The sequence below is a fragment of the Pieris rapae genome, chromosome 11, assembly GCF_905147795.1.
Source record: "Pieris rapae chromosome 11, ilPieRapa1.1, whole genome shotgun sequence".
NCBI lineage: Eukaryota > Metazoa > Arthropoda > Insecta > Lepidoptera > Pieridae > Pieris > Pieris rapae.
Window position 1 is genome coordinate 7463663 of NC_059519.1, and position 22923 is coordinate 7486585.

Genomic DNA, 22923 nt, shown 5'->3' on the forward strand with positions numbered 1-22923 from the left:
TATTCGTTTTTACAACAAACTCCCAAGCGAAATTAGAGAACTGTCACTAAATAAATTCAAAGCCCTTGTTAAAAGTAAATTAATTAATAAAGCCTTTTATAAATGTTACGAATACCTAAATGATCCTTATCCTTGGGATTGATTTGCTCCAGTTCAAACAATTTGTATTAAAAACTTGGCGATTGAAAAGAGTGTCGGAAAGTTTCTTGCCAGTTCTTCTTACCCGCTCTACGCCCTTGACTTGCGAACTGGTGGTAAATGTAAATTTACGATTAATTCAATTTGTTTTCCTTGACGTTCATAAGTGTACATGTTTACCTAAATGAATAAAGATATTATGACTATGACTGTCGAAGCTGTATTACTAGTGGCGACTGTTCTATTATTTCTGTTTATTAGTTTTGGTTCTATATTCGCCATTTCAGATTTATACGTTTACGGAATGTAGACGAGCGAGAATTAACTGTTTCTGGTTAACTGGAAGATGAAATAAAAGAGATGGCGGGGAAAGATTGAAAAATAGTAGCGAAGAGCGAGGGAAATAATTTGGAAGAGGACTTCACTCGGTCGGCGAGCGTTTACTAATATTAAATTAATTTAATAAAATCCTTATGCTACTGGAATATAGCTATTTTTGTAGGCTGACCCGGCGAACTTCGTTTCACCTAACATTCTTATAATATCGACTTTACTTTAGTTACACTAAATGTAGGATTTCGTTAAGGATAACATTGATAAAACTTTTCTTGCAAATACAGCATTGTTTTATTTCTTGCCATTGAGAAAGTAGAATTTAATGCAGTTTTACACTTTAGGCCTCTTCTGTCTCAATATGCAACATTTTTTGATGAGGTAACACATGTCTTCGATCAAGATCAATGCCTGGTGATGTTTATTCATCTCGAGATCAGAATTTCTTGAACTGACACAAATTCTGTGTAAAATGATGTGTAGTTTCGTCAACAGATAGCACTACATACATTCGTAAAATTAATTAATTTGTTTATTTATTGTAATTTTGTTTGGTAACTAATCCAATATGAGCGGAGAAGTCACCAAACAGAGTTCTTCTAAAACTAATATCGGTCCAGCCGATCTTGAGTTATAAGTGGTGTAACTAACTAGACTTTGTTTTATATATTTAGATTAATAAAAAGTAAAGTTACATACCCACCTAATTAATTGTTGCATACATATGTATATCTATATAATTAAGGATTTCCTTTACCACATGAAGACAGGTTCAATAAATACAATATTTTAAAATCTTTTATTTATCAGTACCATCCTAATACAGTAGAATATTATATACAACCTTTTACTTATCTTAATCGTTAAGTATTTTTATTTATTAGATCACAATTTCAATTTATAAACTAAATATGTCAAATTCACGAGTGTACATATGAAAAATGATTTTTTGGTGAATAAATGCATGTACAAATAATATTTAATTTCAATAAGTAGATAGCCTTGACAAATGAAAACATTCACTTCGGGTATAATTATACAATATTCAAAATACCTCAATCTCATTTGACAATAATTAATTGTCTATGGCGAATCAGAGAGCTTACTAGACACATTCGTTTAACAGACAGAGCCAAATCCTTTCGGCCTTACTTATTACCATAGTTTGCAATATTATCCCTACATACTTTTAGTCCATGTTTAATAGTAATGGCCCAATTTAAACGAGACTGGCCCACAAACCGACACGTCAATGAGGCGAGAGCACCTATACACATTATTGGCCGATTTCTTCTTTAGATAAAGGCATGCCTAACTCTACAATATAAAACAATGTGCGTACGGCATTATCTTGCGAACATATCGATTAACGACACGTTACAATTGCCGTAAAATATTTTTACCTGATAAATCCATTTATAATTAAATGTATAAGAAAAATCTTTTACGCCATAAAATAGCTTTATATGCAGTCCAATATTTAAAAAAGTCTCCTTATGGAAAGTGGTATAATACAAATGTTTTTCCAAACGCAATACTTGGTCATAAGGCCTGTATTCACTTTGATTAGTGAATTGTGCAGGTGATTAGTTCTCTGCGTAGTGGCGTGATAAGAAGCGTGTTCATTTTTTTGCGAGTTAACTACGAGTAGCCACATCCTTCCCCCTCACTCGTAGCTTGTCAAAATATGATTGACAGCTATCGACTACTGAAATAACTAAACAGAGCCACTACAGAAGAATTGGACTCCCCTTCACTACACACCTGCACTAATCATACTAAATTACTGATCTAAAGTGAATACAGGCCTATAGTAAAGCGAATTGTTGAGAGGTAGCGTCCAAAATTAAACCCCAGCATGAATTATTATTTCATCAATATAGGCAATATTGATTCTGTTGCAATTTAGATATTTAGTTAAATCATTTAAATATTTTACGTGTAAAATATTATAATTTTACAATATTAATACGAGGGACAGTTGAATACAATAGACGCTGTTCGTCATAGATAATAGCCATAGCGAAGGTAATATAACAACGCCAATTTCATAGACATAGAAATCTATAAATTATGACACCACAGATTCATCAATTTCAACACATGCAGGGTTTTTGACTTTAATATTAAGCATCGAAAACAAATTAAACTACAGCGCCAGCGCCTGATTTGTCTATTGCAATCAAAGAAATTATAGACAACTACCTCCCATTAACACTGTAACCTAAAACTTTAAACCTCTTTCAAAATTACTATAACTAACAGGAGATCACAATTAATTTGAGTCAGAATCCATGTGACTCCTAAAATTCCTCCGCGGCTTTTTCACACGCTGCCTGAATTTGACTATTTGATTATCAGATTCATTCACACTTGGAGCCGGCCAAAGATTACTTTCCGTGGAACAACTGCTCTCTAACTCACTCTCATTCGTTTCATTCATCAATCTAGCAAGTGTTCTATTGTAACCTGGGGGGGACGTGGGTATAGATAACTCTTTAGGGGGAGGTGATTCACTGGAATCTGACCTTTGAAGCTGTCTGCCGTTCCGTCTTGATCTCCTTGGATTGATTCTGCGTATTTCGTGGGGAGATGGAGGTTCAACATTTAAAGAGTCTCCTAAGGAATCTCTAGAACCATTAATCGGTGTGGGGATAATGCTTACTAAGTTGGTGGGAATATTATTCTGGTTCCTTGGGGATATTGGTCTACTGCTCGCTGACTGGTCATCATCAGAGTCTACTTCAGCTATTCGAAATAGTGCCGAGTTTTGGCCTCTGTAACCTATGGGGATAAAATATTATGTATGTGAAGACTTACGCCGGAACCCAATACTTATCGCCGTCTGATCTAATTGAATACAATCTGAGATTTTGGATCAGATCAGACGGCGATAGTCGATCGAACTCATTTCTGCTAGCTGTTTAATTAATAAAAAAACTGGCGTAAGTTAAAATCTTAAGATATTGATATTGGCACAGTTGAACTGTCATTTTCATACAAAGGTCTATACACATACACCGATCCGAACTACCATGGATAGCTTGTATCGACAGATGGCTATTACAATCCGTCGATTTGTTATTGGCACACTTTTATCAATATTTGGAATAAGATGTCTATGTCAGATGGTCAAGAATTGATTGAGATAGGTTATTGGGTTTGGGTGTAAGATACTGTATGCGTTTATTTTATTTTAAGCGAGATATAAGAAACACTCATTACAAATGAATTTTAAGACTATCGTTTTGCTGTAACTTAATCGTAAAAAAAATCACTCACCAGTACTTGTACTCGGTACTGCTAGATTATCATCGAAATTAGAAAAAATATTATTGTCACTGCTGTCTTGTGTCGTTGTACCTGCGAGGGAATTTTTTAAAATATATGTAGTACATTAAATAACAACAAATGCAGCGGGTAATAATAGTACAATAAAAAAACTTAGGACGATATTCAGAAAAGAAACTAATAGTTCCGGATGTCAAAATCCATTACTTTAATGTATAAATACATTTGTATTCAGAAAAAGGTTAAAATTAAAAAAAAACCTCACTTTTTTGGTTAAACTAGGAAATTATTTCCTCTTTATATTTTCAAATCTGAAATTGATTCTTGCAGATTGATATAGGCATTTTAAAGGAATACACATAAATGGCTTCACAGATTACTAAAAAAGTTTATTTCAAAGACAATAAATACTAAATACGATTATGTATTAGCTTATGCCCTTAGCGGCTCGGCTTAGCCTAAGTGACCTAATCAAATTTTAAAAGCAAATTCAAACAACTTTTATGCAAACTAAATAATGTTTTTTTTAATAGATGCATAATTTATACTTATGGCTTTATCGCCTTAAGATTTATTGAAGTGTAACTTCTAATGCGACTTCCAACTAGGTTGCGTTAAACGTTCAACGCTCCTGGGGAGAGAAAGAAAAGAAAGAGAGAGAGAGAGACAGAGCGAGAGTAAATGCTTCCTATTTTGGTTTCCACATAACGAAGTTTCACTTCTTCCGCGCGGAGGGACTCCACTATTATTAGTCTTGCCGATAAGTGTAACTCACCATTATTTCTTAATACTGACTTCCTAAAACTATTGACTTTACTTTTTCTTTTTGAAGATCTAGTTAAACTAAGGCGTCTGCGTAGTGGTCGTATAATCTGAAAAACATATATATATATATTTAATAAATGCCGTTTTTAGTTTTAGATTCACAAACTAACCACTACGTATGACTCCGTATGCCAATGCGACTTTGACAGACATGAGTCATACTTCCGAGTTTCATTTCTTATAAAATAAATTAATTATAAAGAAAGGTGATCTAAGCTCGTGAAAAAGGGAACACCAAACGTTACACAAACATTTTTATTTTTAGAAGAAATTTTATTTCTGACATTTACACACCTTTATTATTCTGTTAGCATAAAAGGAAGCACCTCAACAAATTTTGTTGCAAACTTATTGTTGGGAACTTTGTGAGAAGACCCTCATAGACCCCTGATATAAGTCGTAATATTAAAGAAAAAGGAAAACATTTATAATTGCATTTAATTGCCTAATTGTGGATACAAACAAATAAATACCTATAATAAATCTAGTAAATTAAAGTACTGCAAGCTATAATAAAAAGACAAAATGATTATATATGAATATTTTATCAATATTATGTTATAAAAAATTCTCACCCGCCCAGAATTCCTAAACATAGAATGGGTGGGTTCATCTGAATCAGTTCTTTCACTAGATGGCGCTGATATACGTGTACGCGGCGCCAGCGTACGCGTCACGGGCCGACGTATACCGCGCACACGCCGAGCTGCCCGTTTGCCCTTACAACTTGCCCCCGATATACTCTTGCCTGTCTTGCTCACGCATGGGCGGGACTGCTTATCTCGCCTTTTAATTATAAACATTATAAGCTAATGCTAGTTTTTAACCGACTTCAAAAAACGGAGATATTTCTATCATATCATATATTTAGGCGCGTGTGCTAAATTTCTTAAATTTATGTATGACCACAATTTTTTTAAAGCTAAAATTTTACCAAGAAAGATAAATAAATATTTATTCACGTATATTCCAAGGGAAAAGCGGGAGTTTCATCAAACTCGATTCAATTTTTTAAACTTGAATGATTTTTGAAGTCGATAAAATGTTTCTAAATTACTTTTGAACTATTCTATTTTTTAACAGAAATTATTTTTCATAGTTCCGTTTCAGAAAATTCTTCAAACTAAAACTAAAAACTGTTCTATAATATATATATTTAGGAGACAAATTCATGTTTTTGAGATTTATTCGACACTAAATGTATCGTCACGCACAGAACACATAAAAAATATATAATCTAAACAGATTCACAAATCTGTGGTCAATACCCATAAAGGAATCTATGAATGTATTAGAATTTCTGTTACCTTAGCGATCCTCTCTTTTGGGCTCTGGAATTTTTAGGATACCGCGTTGCAACCAGACGCGCAAGCCGGTTAGGACAACGCAAACTCCTACTGCCATTTTGGGACGCTGTTGGGTTTAAAATACAACCAAAATCAAATTTATTAAAGAACGAAGTATGCCAGTATAAAGTTTAAACCTTTATATAAATAAGTCTTCGTTCCGTGTTTGTAATTAAACAACTGGACCGATTTTCATGAAATTTTGTGCTTTCAAATATATTCGAGAATTGTTTAGATTTACATTTAGTTGATTGTTTACTTAAAACTTGTGTTTAGACAGCGTCTATCGTGGCCACTAGTAATTCTATAAATTTTAGATTTCTATAAAATTAAGCTTCATACAGTAAATTATCTGAAAATGCAATAATTATTTTCGATCACTTACCTCTCTTAGGCGGCAAGGGTAAAAGATCGACGACAATATGATCCGTGCTTGAATCAGAGTCGTGGGCGGCTCGTGATGCTGAACTGGATCCGTCCAACGAGTCAGTCTCCTCAGCCAGACATTCAAGCTCACGTTGAACAAGGGAATCGAAGAATGCCATCATACGGGGATCTTCGCTTGTCGATTGTTCCGCATAGTTGTGGGATATCGACTGTATAGATATGTCGAAAGATTGATATTCAATCAAGTCGCTAAAGTTCCGTCAGACAAGTGAGTGAACAAAACGTTTAACGAGTTTCCTAAACATTCCTAGGCAACAAGACTAACCTAACCTAACCATTTACAATAAAACTAAACAAGGAATTTCCAAGCTCTCAAATGAAATAATCATGGCGGAGTCTTGTTTTACCATCTTATTTTTCAGTATAAATCAACACGCCGGTTTACGATCAGACAGATAGTTAAACGTTTTCGAGCCTGCTTCATTTCTAGCGACTTGATTGAATATCGATATTTAATTAACTGTCTAGAGATTCAATTAACTCTCTGATTTAACTTCATTTACTGCAACTGGTACACAACTTTATGTGATGTAAAATGAAAGATGAAACCAAAATTATTAATATTATATTTTATATATAATATAGAATATTATATTATATAATATTCTAATTAGACCATTTTCTCAGGAAACTTTCGTTTCTTTAGTTTTCTTAAATGTCCCTATATGTTATATATTTGAATAGGTTGGGAAATACTAAAATAGGCATCTGGTTTCAGAACCGACGTTGAGGTGATACGGGTAGAATATTATTCTGACTTAAGTATTTTTAACGATAATAAACCACATAAATAAATAATTTAAATTCAACATTGCATTACATACAAACCTGTCCGCTGTGATGTACCAGAGAGACATAATCCTCATGGCTGTATATCTCCCTCGGATTGTCCGACCCCTGGGCCTCTTCCAATAATGTTCCCCGCATTTCTGGATACTCTAACGCCGACCAAACCTAAATCATTATTTAATTTATAACTGTATTTCAAGAAATAATCGTGTGTTCTCTGTAAGTCTGTGTGTGTTATAAACGATCCAATAAGTGATTTGACAGAAACAATACAAGATTATCTATATCTATCACTAATAATACAAAATAAATGAATTAAAAATATGTATACATTAATTTGTGTATTACATTGTTACAACAGGCTAGATACGTACTGTGCAATACTAAAAGTCCGGAGTTTGCCGCTTTGTTCGATTTTCAGAATATCGATTTTATTATTAAAATCCACACATTAAATTTCATCATATTATACAGATGGCATTATCACATTTTTTGGACAGGGGCAAACGAGCAGGCGGCTCACCTGAATGCCAAAGACCTCGCTTGTGCGTTGCCGGCCTTTTAAGAATTGGTACGGACTTTTCTTGAAGGACCCAAGTCGAATTACTTGTAGGCAGCTGATTCTACATGGTGAGATAAACTGCCTTAAAAACGCACAATCTTGTTTTTAAGTGAAATAAAACAATTAATTCGAAATATCGTAGCCATGGTAAATTCATGGTGTCTAGTTCAATTACTATGGGATCGAGGTTAACTTTGATATAAATTGTTTTGTCATTTAACCGGTAAGGAGGAACAAAATAAATTTTGCGTTTGCATTGCGTTGCCCCTATAGTCTTACTTTAATAATTTTCTCAACTCCTGATGAAGCAATGAGACAATAGTGGTTGTTATATCGGACCTGGTTCACGATTGATCTGTGACCATATAACACTATATGCGGCAACTCCACCGCTGTATCTGAAAGTTTTAGTTCTTTTATGTTTTGCTTATCTATGTGTTTATCTCGCAATTGATTACGTGGGGCCATTCAAATATTACGTAACGTACTAAAGGGGGGAGGGAGGGGTCATTGATTTTCTTATTTGGCGATTACGTCAACAGTATTTTTTTACTTTTTACACATATTATCCGTGAAATGAAAATGAAATGAATTTTTGATGATTCCTACAAAAAATTAAAACGATATTACATAATTATTTTTGAGACCATTGCTCACTTTTGCTGAGAAGTGTAAGGAGAAAAGGGGGGGGTAAATTGCAGTAAATCTGCTGACGTAATACTTGAACGGCCCCCTCTAAAATCGAAGCCTTAAACATTCTTATAACATATTAATATTTTATAAGCGTATTCAAATATATAGCCACATATGGCAATAATTTTGACTTAAATAACAATAAATTTAAAAAATTGTCAATGATTCAATTGGTACACATACAGGGTGATTTAAAAAACTATTTACATTTTATAAGCCAAGGTTCGCACGATAAAAATCATTTTTAGCATTTTGGAAGTAAATAACTTCTTTGTGACAAACTTAACGTCGCATTTAAACGGTGAAAGAAAATCCTTTATAATATTTAAAATTAATAATTGTCCAAAGAAGAATACTGACCAGTTCCGCCCCCTGTATCCGGTATCTTCCACATATACAAATTAAAATCATCAGATCCGGAGAGCACATACTCATCGCCTTTCCCCGCGAAGCAACAGCTCTTCATCGTACACGAATTGTAATAATCCTGATGATAGAACTCCGCCACCGGCTCGGGAGCCTGTACCGCGTATAGTACTGGCGCCATACGTCGGCGCAAAGCGAGAATGTGTGTGCCAGCTTGGTTGAAACGCACACTCATACTATTCTGACACGAGTGTTTACCCCCGTAGCGGAGAACCGGGCTGTGAAAGAATAGGTCATGAAGCCTATACCGAAGAAACGAACTTTACAAGGGTTTTATGTGTGGACTTTCCATACTTTGTATAGTTACCTGAACTGGGTCTCATTCTTTCACAACTTTTTACACTGTCAATGGATAATTAAAAACAATAGAAATCTGCCTTTGACATATCTACATTGTACACTGTACATTCGACATTGACATCATAATATCAATAGATACATCAACTTGGCATCTGTGTGGGATGTGCTTCCCTCCCACGCTACCGCTCTCGCCCTTAACGCTACGATCAGTAAATTCAATACTACGTTGGAATTTTATTATAAAATAAACTAAAATTATATTTGTTATATTAACCTATGGATATAGAACTGTTACCAAAAATAAACTATCGCGAGTGTCGAGAAGCCTTAAAGAGCGCTTGGACTTTTTATGCAGTTAGTACATCACTGTGCCGTCATTACAGCGAGGTGCCTAGTTAACTTCTGGATGTAGTAGGATTGGCGGGCGCTAATGCCGATCTTGTTCGTAAAAAAATTATATCGTTACTTTAGTGTGGGGAAAATAACACAAGTCAGTAAAAAAACTCACTGTTTTGGCGACCTTAAATCCCACAGTGCAACCCCATCCCGTGCATTGGCAGATACAAGAATGCCGACCTGTTGGGGGTGAAACATCACACCGTGGAAAGCTTTTACGCTGCGAGCGATAACTAACGACTCTGAAAATGTACATATTATCAGCTGAAGGTCGCCATACTGGGCTCGCTATATTTATATACCTTAGAGTATTAAGCCAGAAAGGAGACGCCATCACTCGAACGATGCTAATTAATTTTTCTGCCAAAACATCGGCGGGGGACGAGGCACTCACACAGACAAAATTTTACTACAGAAACAAATTGCACAATGTTTGTACACACGCACACAAACCTAATTTGCTTACACAAGAGTAACCGCAACGCACACATTTAAAGTTGGTGTGGCTAACTACCAACTTAGGAAAATAACCATTATTAGGATAAATTCATGTGATAAATTTTTATAATTTTTCACGCCCTTTCTTCATTAATTAAAGACATTAGTATAATAAGAAAATTTGAAGTGTCGGGTAAACCTTCAAAGTACTTGTGAGCGAATCCACGAACAGGACAACTAATAATCAATAGTAAAGCATATTTACTTAAGTCATTGAACAATATGATCCCTATGTAAGTACCATCTGTTAGTAAAAAAATTATGCAAATAAAAAATTAAGCCACAAAAAACGTCATAGTGCGGAACTTTGCAATAAACTGGCAACATTGACTCGGCAATGAATATTTATTTGATTTTCACGTATTCTTATAATATACGATAATATTACTTAAGAAAATACTTACAGATGAAATGTCACGTTGTCTTTTTGTACACTCGATGTGTCAGACCTTTTTTTACAGCCGAATACACTGCATCCAGTCATTTTTGTCGGAGCTCTTTACACTAACAAGCGTCGTACCGGAATGGCGCGGAAGGGTCGAGAAACAGTTTTATATAACGGGTATGTCCAGCGGGTTCGTACTTTGACAGAGGGGGACGCGCGTAAAGGCGACTCCTTTCTGGCTTAATACTCTAAGTTATATACGAACATACGAAAAAAGTGTGCTACACGCACTATTGCAAACAAGTTTTGTAAAGAAAGAGAAAGTGACACTAAATTCTTCTGCAATATCTAGTTCCCACCAAATAAGGAATTTGAAAAAAAATAGTTTTATATTGTAAATAACTCACCGTGAACAGACTGTCTAGTGTCAAACAGAAGCAGGCGGCCATCATTTCCAGCTGTTGAAATAACTTTCTCATTGAAGGGGTCAATACTTAAACTGCATACAGCTCTTTGATGCTGTAGTACTTCCATAGGGCATTTGCATTCTAAATCATGTACAATCACCTAAAAATTGGTTCTTTTCAGCTTAAATAACTCCAGGAGGATAAAATAACAATCCACATATTAACATAACATATATAGATGTGTTACTGCTAATAACACATATATATATATCATAAAATAATAAGTGTATATTTCACAATAACACAGATTCTTGTTAGAATTGTATTAGTTAATATTCTACTTCTTCAGTCTTCTCCATGTCACCCTGTCATAGTGGTTCACAAACTTGGCTAGGAATATCAATACTAATTAAGACTAGAACAATTTTGGTGGAACACAATGTGCATGTGCAAATGCCACAGAAAAATGTTTCTTACTTACCTACAAAAAAAGGCCAAGAATGACTTTTAATTCCATTTAGATATTAGTTACTAATAATAAAACATCTTACTATATCATCATTTCCTCCAGAATATATTTTTTGATTGTCAGATGTGATGCCTAGGCAAAATATATTTGATTGATGTAGAGCTTTCATTGCTTCTGGTTTTCCATAATGTAGGAGAGTCTGCCCAAATTGCCAAAGCATAACGCGTCTATCATCTCCACCTATGAATAAATAATATGTAAAATATTATTTCTTCCAAAGATTGCAGTAAAAATTTAAATTCAATCTACACACATAGGTTTTCAGTGTTGCAGGCTAGTTAAATGAAACTTTCAATTGATAGGCAAGATCAGTAATAAATAATTATACATAATATACATACTTGTTGATATGCCTTTCATATCTTAATTTTATAAAATTATCCCATGGTTGTTCAAATAAATGCTTATTAAAAATAGAAACCAGTGAAACAAGAGTTATCTATCCCAGACAAGGAATTTAATAAAATGCAATAATTTTCCTTCTATCTAAAACTCAATATATATATACCTGATACAAGCAACTCGCCATTGCTGGAAAATTCAATCGCATTAACACAGCCAAAATGACACACTAGATCACGGCGATACAAGTTTTTAGCTGCGAGAAGTCTTTTATTAAACAAATGAGACTTAATATCTGATATCTGACCATATTCCCTCTTAGAAATATATGGTAGAGGACATGCAATATTCGCCATATTTAAACCAATACCACCATTTTCATCACAACTAAGAGATCGAGACATTTTTCAGTGTTTTCACTATACGACGTATTTGACAATCAGCTGTATTTTTATTTTTTGTTATTAGAAATAGTTCACGTTCCGCTTGACGCATTTTATAGTAGTATTTATTCTCTCTTAATCTTAAAATATTTAAAAAAAACAAAACAAAAAGCAGTGTCATACAAAATAAAAAGGACGTTTTTCACTACTAAAATAATATAAATTATAAATAATTAAATACTAAATTCTATGCGAAATTTCGCCTACAAAGTGTATATGACAGCGTTACTTTCATTGTCAATTGTTATATGCTCAATCAACAATCATCTGTATTCTGTACTCTCAAAATAATTAAAACTTTATACTTTGAAACGTGCACGTGTTTTGAAAAGAAAAATAAACAACTGTAGTAATCTAATTTGAGATTCAAAATACTGTTATATTAGAAGGTAGTTTGTAACTGCGATATGGTAATTGCTGATATGATGATTAAATCATCAGTTAAAGTCTCAGGTAATAAATATAAACATACATTGCTGGTTTTTTTAAATGTTTATTTTAAAGTTTATTATAAAATGAAATATTATTAGCCTCCGATACAGATTCAAGTGCTGAGGATGCTTCAGATCCAGAATACGAGGCTGAAGTCTCTGATGCTAATAGTGGAAGTGAAGATGAGCAAGAGCTTAGCAATGATGAGGTTTTAATTAAAAATGAAGGATGGGCGGACTCCCTAGCAAAAATTCTTGGTTCTACCAAGCCAAAAAATAAAAAGACTTTAGTTTTATCACGAGCAAAAAAACATTCAGAAGTTATTAAGCAAGTGAAGGAAGAAAAACCAAGTTTTGAAGTAGTAGGTGACAATATTGATGATATAAAACCAGAGGTTAAACAAGAAGAGGATACTACGGAGGAACCAGTTGCTAAGAAAAGGGTAAAATTAAAATAGACTGCTTGTCCCTCCTCAACCTGGAGACAAACATAGGATGTAAAATTTACTATGGCCCACTATACTTTTTGATTTAGCCTTTATTTTACAGAAACATGAAAAGCCATCAATAAGGGTAAAACCAAATATATTAGAAAAGGACAGAGAAAGGTTATTAACAAAAATAGCCACTAAGGGTGTAGTACAACTATTTAATGCAGTTAGAAATCAACAAAAAACATTTGAAAAAGAATTAGGTGATGTTACTGAAACTAAAAGAGAGAAAGTATTGAAAAAATTTGATAAAAGGTCATTCTTAGATTCTCTGATGGGACAAACAAAATCAATTGTTGTTGATGAAAGTACTAAATCAACTAAGGATGAAGTAAAATCTGAAGAAAAACCAAAATGGAATGCACTAAGGTAAGAAATAGTTATCTTGTAAAGTATAAGCCATCATATAAATATTTAATTACATAAAGAAAGAAAAAGGAATCCACGATATTTTAATAGTTTTCACACTTTAAACTATTATTTTGTTTCTCTCAGGGATGACTTTATGATGGGTGCCAAAATGAAAGATTGGGATAAGGAATCAGTGGAGGAATAAAAATTTACTAAATTTTTTGAAATGTATAATAATTTTAATTAAATTTGTTTTTAAATAAATAGGCTACTTATTTTTTAATAATCAGTTGGTTACTTTGGTCACTTGATAACCATTTTATATGCTTCATTACCTACTGCTTGAGTAATCTGTTTAGGTAAAGTGGAGTATATTTTAACAGGCAAATTCCAGACCATTGTTTCAATAGCCACATTCAAAGGTGCATTCCAATCGTTTTCTTCATTTGATGGAAGAAGCTTTTCATTTGTGGTTACAAATTCAAAATGCAATCTCCAATTTAAGGACACTGAAATTGTAAGCATTGTTTAAAGGTTTTGAAATTAATTGTTCATCAACAAGAAATACATTTGAGTTTATAAAAGAGTTGTCCACAAATATGTCTCTTACTCATTTGTAATCATTTATTGTATGGGGTAAAGTAAGCAAATGATAACAATGTTTACCTTCTTCAGTGTCAAATGCTGGTGTAATGTGTAATGGTATTGGGAGAATAAGCTGTGAATGGGTTAATCCAAGAGTTACTTCATGATATCTGGCAACTGTCATAGATCTACTACTTGTTTCTTTATTTGTATTTTTGGATGGAGTGATTTTTTTCACAATTTCTTCAGGCTGTAGGGAGACTGATACCTAAAAAGAATGAGTATTTTGTTATATCATATATAAGTTATAATGCTTCTTGTTTTAAAGAAAAACTTTGCATTAATAATGTCACTATACAACCATTATCACTTTTCATCATTAATCACTGCAGATTCTATGCAAGCAGTAATCAAAGAAATGTTTATAGTGAAGAGTGTTAAGAATAATAAGTTATAAAATTAAATGTACTTTAGATTTTTTTGTTATTAAAAAATATATCTTGCATATTTAGATATTAAAAACAGTTTACATTATTACAAACAGAAATTTATTTTATTTCTGCGTGAAATAATAATACCTGCATGCAAGTGACAGTCCCAACAGAGAAATCAAATGTACCAACAATATCTTCTCCCAGTTTGTAGGCAGATTTAAATAAACAGAACCTTCCCACCTTTCCTCTTGTGTTAGTTATCATGTATGAATTGGGACTTCTGCGTGCTGTGAGATTCTATAAGTAAAACATATTCTGTACATAAAAATTATACATTATTTACTTAAGTAAAAAAATATTATCTTAGTGAATCCAAATAAAAGCAAATAGCTTTAGACAAAAGAATACCTGCAGAACTTGTAAAGCCATTGTCAGTGGTGTTTCCACCTTCCTTTCTTCAGAAAATGGATTTGTAGGCTGCAGCTCATCTGTTGTTTCATTTCCACATAATGCTGCAAGATCTTGAACATTCATGATTGGACTTACAGGCAGCACTCTGAATGGTATCCTAACCATTCTGATATGAGACCCAACCTTCTGTGTTGCTATTGTTACTTTATATGAGTACTTCACTAAGTTTCCCCTATATGAAGGCGGTGCTTCTATTGGTAAAGATTCCCTATACCAAACTGAAAAAAAATTTCATATATATTTTATAGTATATGTACTATAAAAGTTAATATTGCAGCAAGCTCAACATTTTACATTGATATTAATTCAGTAACCAAGCAATGTCATAGAATCAAATACTCACATGTTTTAGTTTCTCCAAGAGGTATTGTTAAGTCACAAAATAATATTTTGGGTTTTGTGTGAAAGACAACATCACCAATATTACACGATGTTACTTCCAATGCGGTTGTTTTTTCAACAGGTGATGATTTTTCAACTGTATTTTTAGACGTCGAAAAGAAACAATGTATTTGTGCAGAAGCCCATGCTAGGTTCTCCAAAATATCACTGAAATAATTAAAGAAAGTAAGAATCTTAAAGTATAAGGTCATAATCATAATTGATAAATAGTACCTATGGCTCTGAGAATCTCTGTGTTCTGGTTGAGTTGAGTGGCAAAATGTAATACAACATTCCAGCGCTTCGCCTGCTAGATACACAGTCCCTGTAGTAAGCCTTGCTGCTAATTCTATCATAATTAATGTGAAAAGGTACTGGTACCGATTAATAGTCTCAACTAATCTAAAATAAATAAACAACAACTGTATACAAAAAATGATATTATAATCATTTATGTTTATGTTATAGTCTTTGGCTTAATAGTGATGTAGTGATGGGACGAATGACGATCCGATCTGACATCTTTCTAAATCGGATCATGTGCAAATTATAACTCAATCAGTTTTCATGTAATCGATTCATATACTAAATCTCAAGTTAAACTGTGTGGTTTGAACAGAACTGTTATGGTTTTATGCGATAACTAAGCGGTAGCGGTATAATTTAATATGTAAATACTTCATACATTGTTGATGTTTTGGATTTTAATTCCATCAACAACCCTAAAAATCAAGGTATATTTAAGATATTTTCATAGATTTATACTCGAATACTGCCGCTGATCATTACTGAGACAACATTTGTTACATTAACGGAGATTTCAAAATCCGCTATAAAAATACAAATGCATTTTTGTTATTTATAAAAACATAGTCGTATTATTTCATATCTTATATCTATCGCAAAAAATATTATCGCGAACGTATTTGCACGCTTAAGTTTGGCCAAACAAACGTTTGGACATGTCAAATGTTGCCCATACCTACCCTATACGGACAGAAAATGGTGGATAAAAATATTTTAGAATTAAAAGACAAGAAAATTATGCTTTGTTTAAAAAAAACATATCTATTGAAAAATTAATTTAATAAATATTTTAATAATTATATATATTTTTATAATTATATTATATTTAAATAATTTAATAAATTAAAAGAACTGATTACAGTATTCTAAACCGGTCCAGTATATATTCTAAAGTTCTAAACTAATAACAATATTCTAAACCAGTTTCTAAACAATTAGTACACTCATCACAATTTGTATACTATAATATATATACTTGTTCTAATTTTTGATAAATGTTTGACAAAAAATTTTGAGTTTCCAGTAAGTACAGTTTGGTAATAATTTTTGCTGATGTTTGATAATTATTGCTACATTTTATTCCTGATTTAACATTAGAAACTGAATATCACTAAAAAAATATGCTATCATTACTTAAATATGCTATCATTATTTAATAATACATTATTAAGTGGGGAAATCTATATAACATTTAAGCAATTATAATTTTCTTTATTTCTGTCAGCCAAAAATAAAATATGGGACAAACGACAAATTTGCCGCCATTTCAAATCCGACTCCTCAGCCTGCAATAAAAATATCGAAAATCCACGAGTGCAAAGGTCGATCCCCTGGGTTTCATATTTCTCCCGGGGTTTTATTTTATGTAGGATAGACTTTAAAATAAATGTCAAAACAAAAAACTCTCAAACTTTTAATTTAGACGATAATTTAGAAGCAGGATAAAAAAATTCACAACCCTAGCGATGTTTGGTCAGTGAAGTGGTGACTGGAGCGTTGACACGTGCCTGGAAATTATTTGGGTTTCGAAGTTATGTTATATAATTGTGTATCTGTGGTAGCAATGTTCTAATTCCGACACTTTTTTTACAATATTAAACAATACAGATCTATTGTAACTTTCTCAATAAAATTATGCTATTTTATTTCAAAGTTATTTTATTTGTTACTTAATAATATAAAAAAATTTTTTTTTTGGAGTTTATGGCCTGGTATCTAGACCTTTAGACCAAGTCTTGAGTATTTTTATTTGGTTTATTATAATTTTCCCACTGTATTTTTGATGAAAAATGTATACAGAGGCACGTAATAAGATCTATTTTTTAACATATCACTCGAGGCGGGAGGGATCTTGCACTATGTCATTAATTTCACTTACAAGAATCAATCTGTCAAATGAAATAAATATATTTTACTATTCAAAGTTGCCACTTTTAGTATTTTATAAGCTTTTGTCTTAGAAAGTGGCAAGAAAATATAACGAAGTTGCTGGATTTGAAAAGGTGAATGGTGATTAGCTTTGTGGAATAAGATTTAATAAATGATTTTAAATTAAAACTTGAAAGAGATGTTGATATCAGACGGAATAAATCATGGAAAACTACAATCAATAATAGTTGGAGAGTTAAAAAAAGCCGGCTTAAAGCATCGTTTGAAGAAGATTATATTGAAAAATGTAAAAGTGAGTTGATCATTTGTTTATACCTACTTGTCGTTCTTTTCTAAATTTTATAAAGCTGATTGATCATTTATGTTTTATATAGAATCATAAAACTCTTTTTGGAGCTCCATTGATGAAAGTGCCCTCATGCAGTGTAATTTGCTGTGGTAGTACGTTGAGTATTCCGATCGTAGTCAGTGAGATGTCTTCTGTGCTTCGCGCTAATGCTCATGTTGAAGGATTGTTTCGTAAAGCCGGATCTCAAACTCGCCAAAAAGATATTAAGGTAATTGTTATGAAAATAAATCATTGACCCCTTTGACTGTTTATTTGAAATCTATCTGTAATGTTAACTTTAGTTTGTTTAATTATATGGGCTTGAATATATTTCTATTGACCTGTTATTGAGTATTATTTGACTTTTCACTTTATAGCTTTATTCCTACTATATCAATAGATGCTATAAATGAAACCATTATAAAAGTGTGTTAAAATATTTGAATCCTATGTACAAATTTGATATATTTCAAATCTCTTCAATGTTTCAGCGTCTTCTAGATGCTGGTGGCTGTGTCTCTGAAGGTCATCATCCTATTGACGTAGCAAGTGTACTGAAGCTGTATCTACGCTGTTTGCCAGAACCTCTTATCAGTGCAGAAGTTCAAGATTTGTTGTTACGATGCAGAGTTACTGCAGGGGGTGATGGCATGAAGTCAATTTTACACACCTTACTATTGTTGCCTGTGCTTCATGTACACTTGTTGCATTATATCATGGAGGTACTGTTTTTACTTATATTTCCTTTATCTATAATCTGTCTGGAATAGGCTTTCAAAAAGTGTTATTAGTCCTTTTGGTTGAATAGTTTCTCCAAATCTCCAATTACGAAATAAGATAATGTGCATACATTATCTTATAAAGCTGCAAGCATGTTTAACTACAGAATAATAATGATAATATACATTGAAATCACTCATATCTCTACATTTTATCTTTCCAACATGATAATTTAGTCTTAATATAGACTGTGATTTTCTTGATTTAAAAAACCTTACGCAAATCAACATACAAGAAAATTCACAACTGGATCATAATTTTAATACATTTTTCAGTTGCTCAACTTTATTTCATCAAGACACAAAGATAACTTAATGGACTCCTCCAACTTGGCAATTGTCTTAGCTCCCAGCATTATGCCCCTTCCTGCTGCAGCTACCGCTCAGAGACTTGAACATCATGTAGCTCTTGTAAAGGTATTTTATTTAATTAAAAATCACTAACATGTAAGCTCGTGATTTATAGAAATCAGCTGATTTGGAGAATACTATATTTTTCAGATATTCATAGAGAATTCAAAACATATTGGGTTACTAACTGATGAGCTTATGTCGCAACTGGATGATGATTCTGATATTCATCAAGTCAGACGGAAAAAGAGAAGAAGTGGATCACTTAACCGTAAGAAATTACTTATAGATTATAAATGTGAAGTTGAAATTATGTTGAAAGTATTATGGTTTACGCACATTTAATGCATTGCAGTACAAATTATTTTCCAAAGTGCCACATGTATTTAAAATTTTATTCATGTTATTTGTAATTTTATCTCATATAATTTTGCTTTAATTATTGAGTATTTTCTGAATATTATTCAGAGATTGGACTTGGGGCAAAGTATGACTGCCATACTATCTATATTAATCCTAAATGTGGATTTTAAGAGAGTTATTTAATCAATATGATTAAAATAAAATTGTATATTTCAAATTCAATTACATACATCAAATAATAACAAAGACCCTGTTCCATAACATTATTATAAATAATTTTACTGGTTGCATTTAGGTCTAGGATAATATCTGGCTAATTTGCCTAAGTACATATAAATCTGTCTTAGATTGGTTGCTACAATGCTAAGGATTATTTTAATGATCTCAATCTCTAGGATTTAGAGTCTGTCCTTAGGGTTAAGAATGAGTAGAGTCTATATGAAGTGTTTTGAATTAGTTTTCATGGACATGCCACCTTAAATTTAAAAAAAAACAATTACAACAATTTAAGTGAGATAAACGATTAATTGTTTTATACATTTTTGGTTCCAGGTATGCTAAATGGTTTGCGTAAGATGGTATCGGGCAATGTCAACACACCAGCCACAGTCAAGGAGTATGATAAAACTCCAGTGCTTAATAAATCTACTTCTAAACGGAAATTTGATACTACTGAAGGACTTTCTGCTAAAATAAAGTAAGTTATCTTGCTATAGTAATAAGAGTATTTAAAAGTAGTTTGTAAAAAATATTTTATTATAAAGTAAAATTTAGAACACCAACATGGTCAATGGTTATCATACAATTATTTTGAATTATTATGTTTCAATATATTTTGTATATATATACATATATGTAATTTTATGTTTAATGGGTATATATGTATTTCAGGAAAGAAATAAAATCTGGTTTACCTCAAAAGGAGTTGTCATTTACTCCCATGAAAATGTAAGTATTTGTATTAAAACATCTTTGTTATTGAATTTTATCAGCTCTTTTATTGTTATAAAATTAAAATTGATACGAGTGATAGGTTTTTTAATAATGGTTGTAAAGAATGCTTATTGTAGAAATTTCACTTGTATTGTAGGTATTTATATGTAAGAGTGCTTTAATAAGGTATATATATCATTACAGGGGCATCACAGAAAGAAAAAGACTCCGACTCAGTATGGTTGATGTAAAAAATACACCAATTACACCAGATTACAGTTCAAATAAAAATTCTGAAAGTAGCAGCAGCGAAGATATACTTACATCATCAGAACGTCTTTTCAATCCACATGATACAATAGACCTTTCATCCGACATGAAGCAAACTGATAAGGATTATGTACGGATTTCTAAACAGGAGTATGAAGAAATCAAGAGCAGAGTTTCAGCCATAGAAACCCGATTATCCAGAGAATTCACAGATGTCATCCCTAAAGTACAACCACTACAACAAGTTCAAAATGTCTACGAACAAACCCTAGAAGACGTGGCAATGTTAAATTGTCCTGGTTCCGAGCATCTCGCTCGACGACTAAGCAAAGAACTGAAAATAAGACCCAAAGAAGAAGCCAAAATAATTCGTTCACCTAGTGCAAGAAAAATAGGCTCTATTAGACGTCGTTCCAAAGAAAATTTAACTAAAATTGTCCGACACAAATCATGGAATGTATCAACACATCAAGGAATTGATCGGTTTTATCCCTATGTTGGATTAAATCAAAGAGAATCAACCGCTAAACACAGTATTGATAGTAAAGATTCTGATTGGGAAGAAAATCTATCGGAAACTTCTTCACACAACGTTTCCAGTTCTAGTCAAAAGTATCATATGCGTAAACGTATAAGTTTAACCACAGATTATGGATCTGAGAAAATATCAACAAAATCTCGTCTGTTACCACGAAGATCACTCAATGTCATTTCAACTAGTCCAGATAATAGAAACACCCAAAGCCCAAATGGCAAAAATAACTACAGATCGAGCCACAGTCAAAACAAATATGTCAGTAAAGAACCTATGCAGCATAAGTGGAAAAGCGCTACGGCGTTTTTTATGGATAAAACTGGTGAATTGGAAGGCAATGGTACCTCGGGAAGACCTTCAGTAAACAAACTTCGTAAGCAAAACGCTGGTGCTGTTTTAGCTAAAGCGAAACTTTTTGAATCAAGTCAATCGGATAAATCATCTGATAGAAGTGACAATACCCAAAACTCAGTTTTTGCTCGGAAGCCTAGAATTCAAAATCAAGTGAAACCTCAGAAAACGATGACTACTAATTCAGATTTGGAGACTAGAATATTTAAAAGCAGCATCAATAAAGAATCTCTCCAAACGTACAGACAATACAACCCCAACTTAGTTAAATCTAAAGAGGAAATTCATTCGCGGCCTGTAAGGGCAACACCAGTTAAAAAAGTTGTATCGCCACAGAAAACATCTCACACGCCCATTTTGAAAAAAACATTATGTACTCCTAGGAGCTTGAGAACTCCTGCAAATTATGGTGAACAGAAAAAGTTTAATACACCGCTCAAAGGAGTACATATTTCACCAAAAAGACGATCTCCCCGTCAAAGGCCAAATATAAATAGGCTTATTTAATAGTTCTTGTATTGGTTATGATTATAGTGCCCTTAAAATTTTAAAGTTTAAGCTATTGGTCAATAGTTAATGTAAATAATGTAATTGTTATGAAAATAAATGAAGAATCAATGAGTTTTTGTTTTAATAGGTTGGTTGTTGAAAAGTCATTTTTTTCGTTTGTTCTAAATACGTCCTTAAACACTGTTGACAATGCGCGCAAAATTTATATATAAAGATCCATTGTTACTATACTATTTCATATATAAACTGCAAATAGTAATTTGAGAAATTGATGCTAGAGACATTATTTCAATAACTACCTAATAGCAATTTGTTGGGACTTTATTGTTCCTTCACTCCCTTTTTGGTCTAAATTGACCGGACTATAAGAAATATGACATTTTAATAATCATAGTATCAAAGACAATTAAATAGTAGGAAAGCCCATGCGGGAATTTCGGGATATAATAGAGTCGCAAAAATATTAGCCCCATATATATGACCGCCCGACAGGGATAAAAGATTAGATTAGTAAAAAAAAAACATCAGAAACGCTAGAGCGGTTCAGATTAAGGTAGGGTGAGTTTTATGAAATGCTAAAAACTGTATATTTTACTAATCTGACAATTTACAAGTGACATCAAGAAAGGGGAGGGCTGCAAAATTGTAAAAAAAAGTAAAAAACATATATGCGTTTTCCACAAGCTGAGAAAATCGAAATTTATCGACGAATTTTCCACGTTCCACTTTCTGCGTTTGTATTCCTCTATCTATTATTAACTCCGTCCCCACTCTTGCTCGTCTGTTGCCATCATCACACAGCTCGTTCGTGGCATATTATTTCTCATGCTTATTTTGTTCCTTAAATATACCTTACGTAAGTCAGTATGGTTAAACTTTCCAATATGACCCGTCGATTTTTGAGGTTTTTGGATGGGAGTAATATATAAAAGTATAAAAATATTACCCATGAGTAATAAACATGAAGTGTATAATTTGTGGTGAAACTACTTGGCAAAATACAATAAAATTTA

At 32.6% G+C, this 22923-nt stretch overlaps 4 protein-coding genes across 4 annotated transcripts; 2 read left to right on the forward strand and 2 right to left on the reverse strand.

Annotated features, from left to right (window-relative positions):
* Positions 1–1358: 1358 nt before the first annotated feature.
* On the reverse strand, positions 1359–12154 carry LOC110994307 (DDB1- and CUL4-associated factor 5). The gene is made up of 13 exons (XM_022260860.2): positions 11874–12154; positions 11388–11545; positions 10837–10996; positions 9659–9788; positions 8785–9068; positions 8011–8129; positions 7209–7334; positions 6319–6529; positions 5895–6000; positions 5163–5373; positions 4538–4634; positions 3754–3834; positions 1359–3255 (listed from the first exon to the last, which is right to left on the reverse strand). Exons 1-13 carry the CDS (start codon positions 12109–12111, stop codon positions 2747–2749), a joined length of 2430 nt encoding a protein of 809 aa, XP_022116552.1. The 5' UTR covers positions 12112–12154; the 3' UTR covers positions 1359–2746.
* A 276-nt stretch (positions 12155–12430) lies between these two features.
* Positions 12431–13687, forward strand: LOC110994301 (RRP15-like protein). The gene is made up of 4 exons (XM_022260852.2): positions 12431–12603; positions 12681–13024; positions 13131–13441; positions 13568–13687. The coding sequence occupies exons 1-4, from the start codon at positions 12558–12560 to the stop codon at positions 13626–13628; spliced, it is 762 nt and encodes a 253-aa protein (XP_022116544.2). The 5' UTR covers positions 12431–12557; the 3' UTR covers positions 13629–13687.
* On the reverse strand, positions 13653–15735 carry LOC110994300 (RAB6A-GEF complex partner protein 2). The gene is made up of 6 exons (XM_022260851.2): positions 15529–15735; positions 15257–15462; positions 14851–15131; positions 14587–14739; positions 14090–14276; positions 13653–13932 (listed from the first exon to the last, which is right to left on the reverse strand). The coding sequence occupies exons 1-6, from the start codon at positions 15648–15650 to the stop codon at positions 13727–13729; spliced, it is 1155 nt and encodes a 384-aa protein (XP_022116543.2). The 5' UTR covers positions 15651–15735; the 3' UTR covers positions 13653–13726.
* Positions 15736–17544: 1809 nt separating this feature from the next.
* LOC110994319 lies at positions 17545–22021 on the forward strand. Its single transcript, XM_022260884.2, has 8 exons — positions 17545–17782; positions 17865–18047; positions 18310–18540; positions 18874–19014; positions 19099–19219; positions 19864–20008; positions 20203–20259; positions 20449–22021. Exons 1-8 carry the CDS (start codon positions 17669–17671, stop codon positions 21905–21907), a joined length of 2451 nt encoding a protein of 816 aa, XP_022116576.2. The 5' UTR covers positions 17545–17668; the 3' UTR covers positions 21908–22021.
* The last annotated feature ends 902 nt before the right edge of the window (positions 22022–22923 follow it).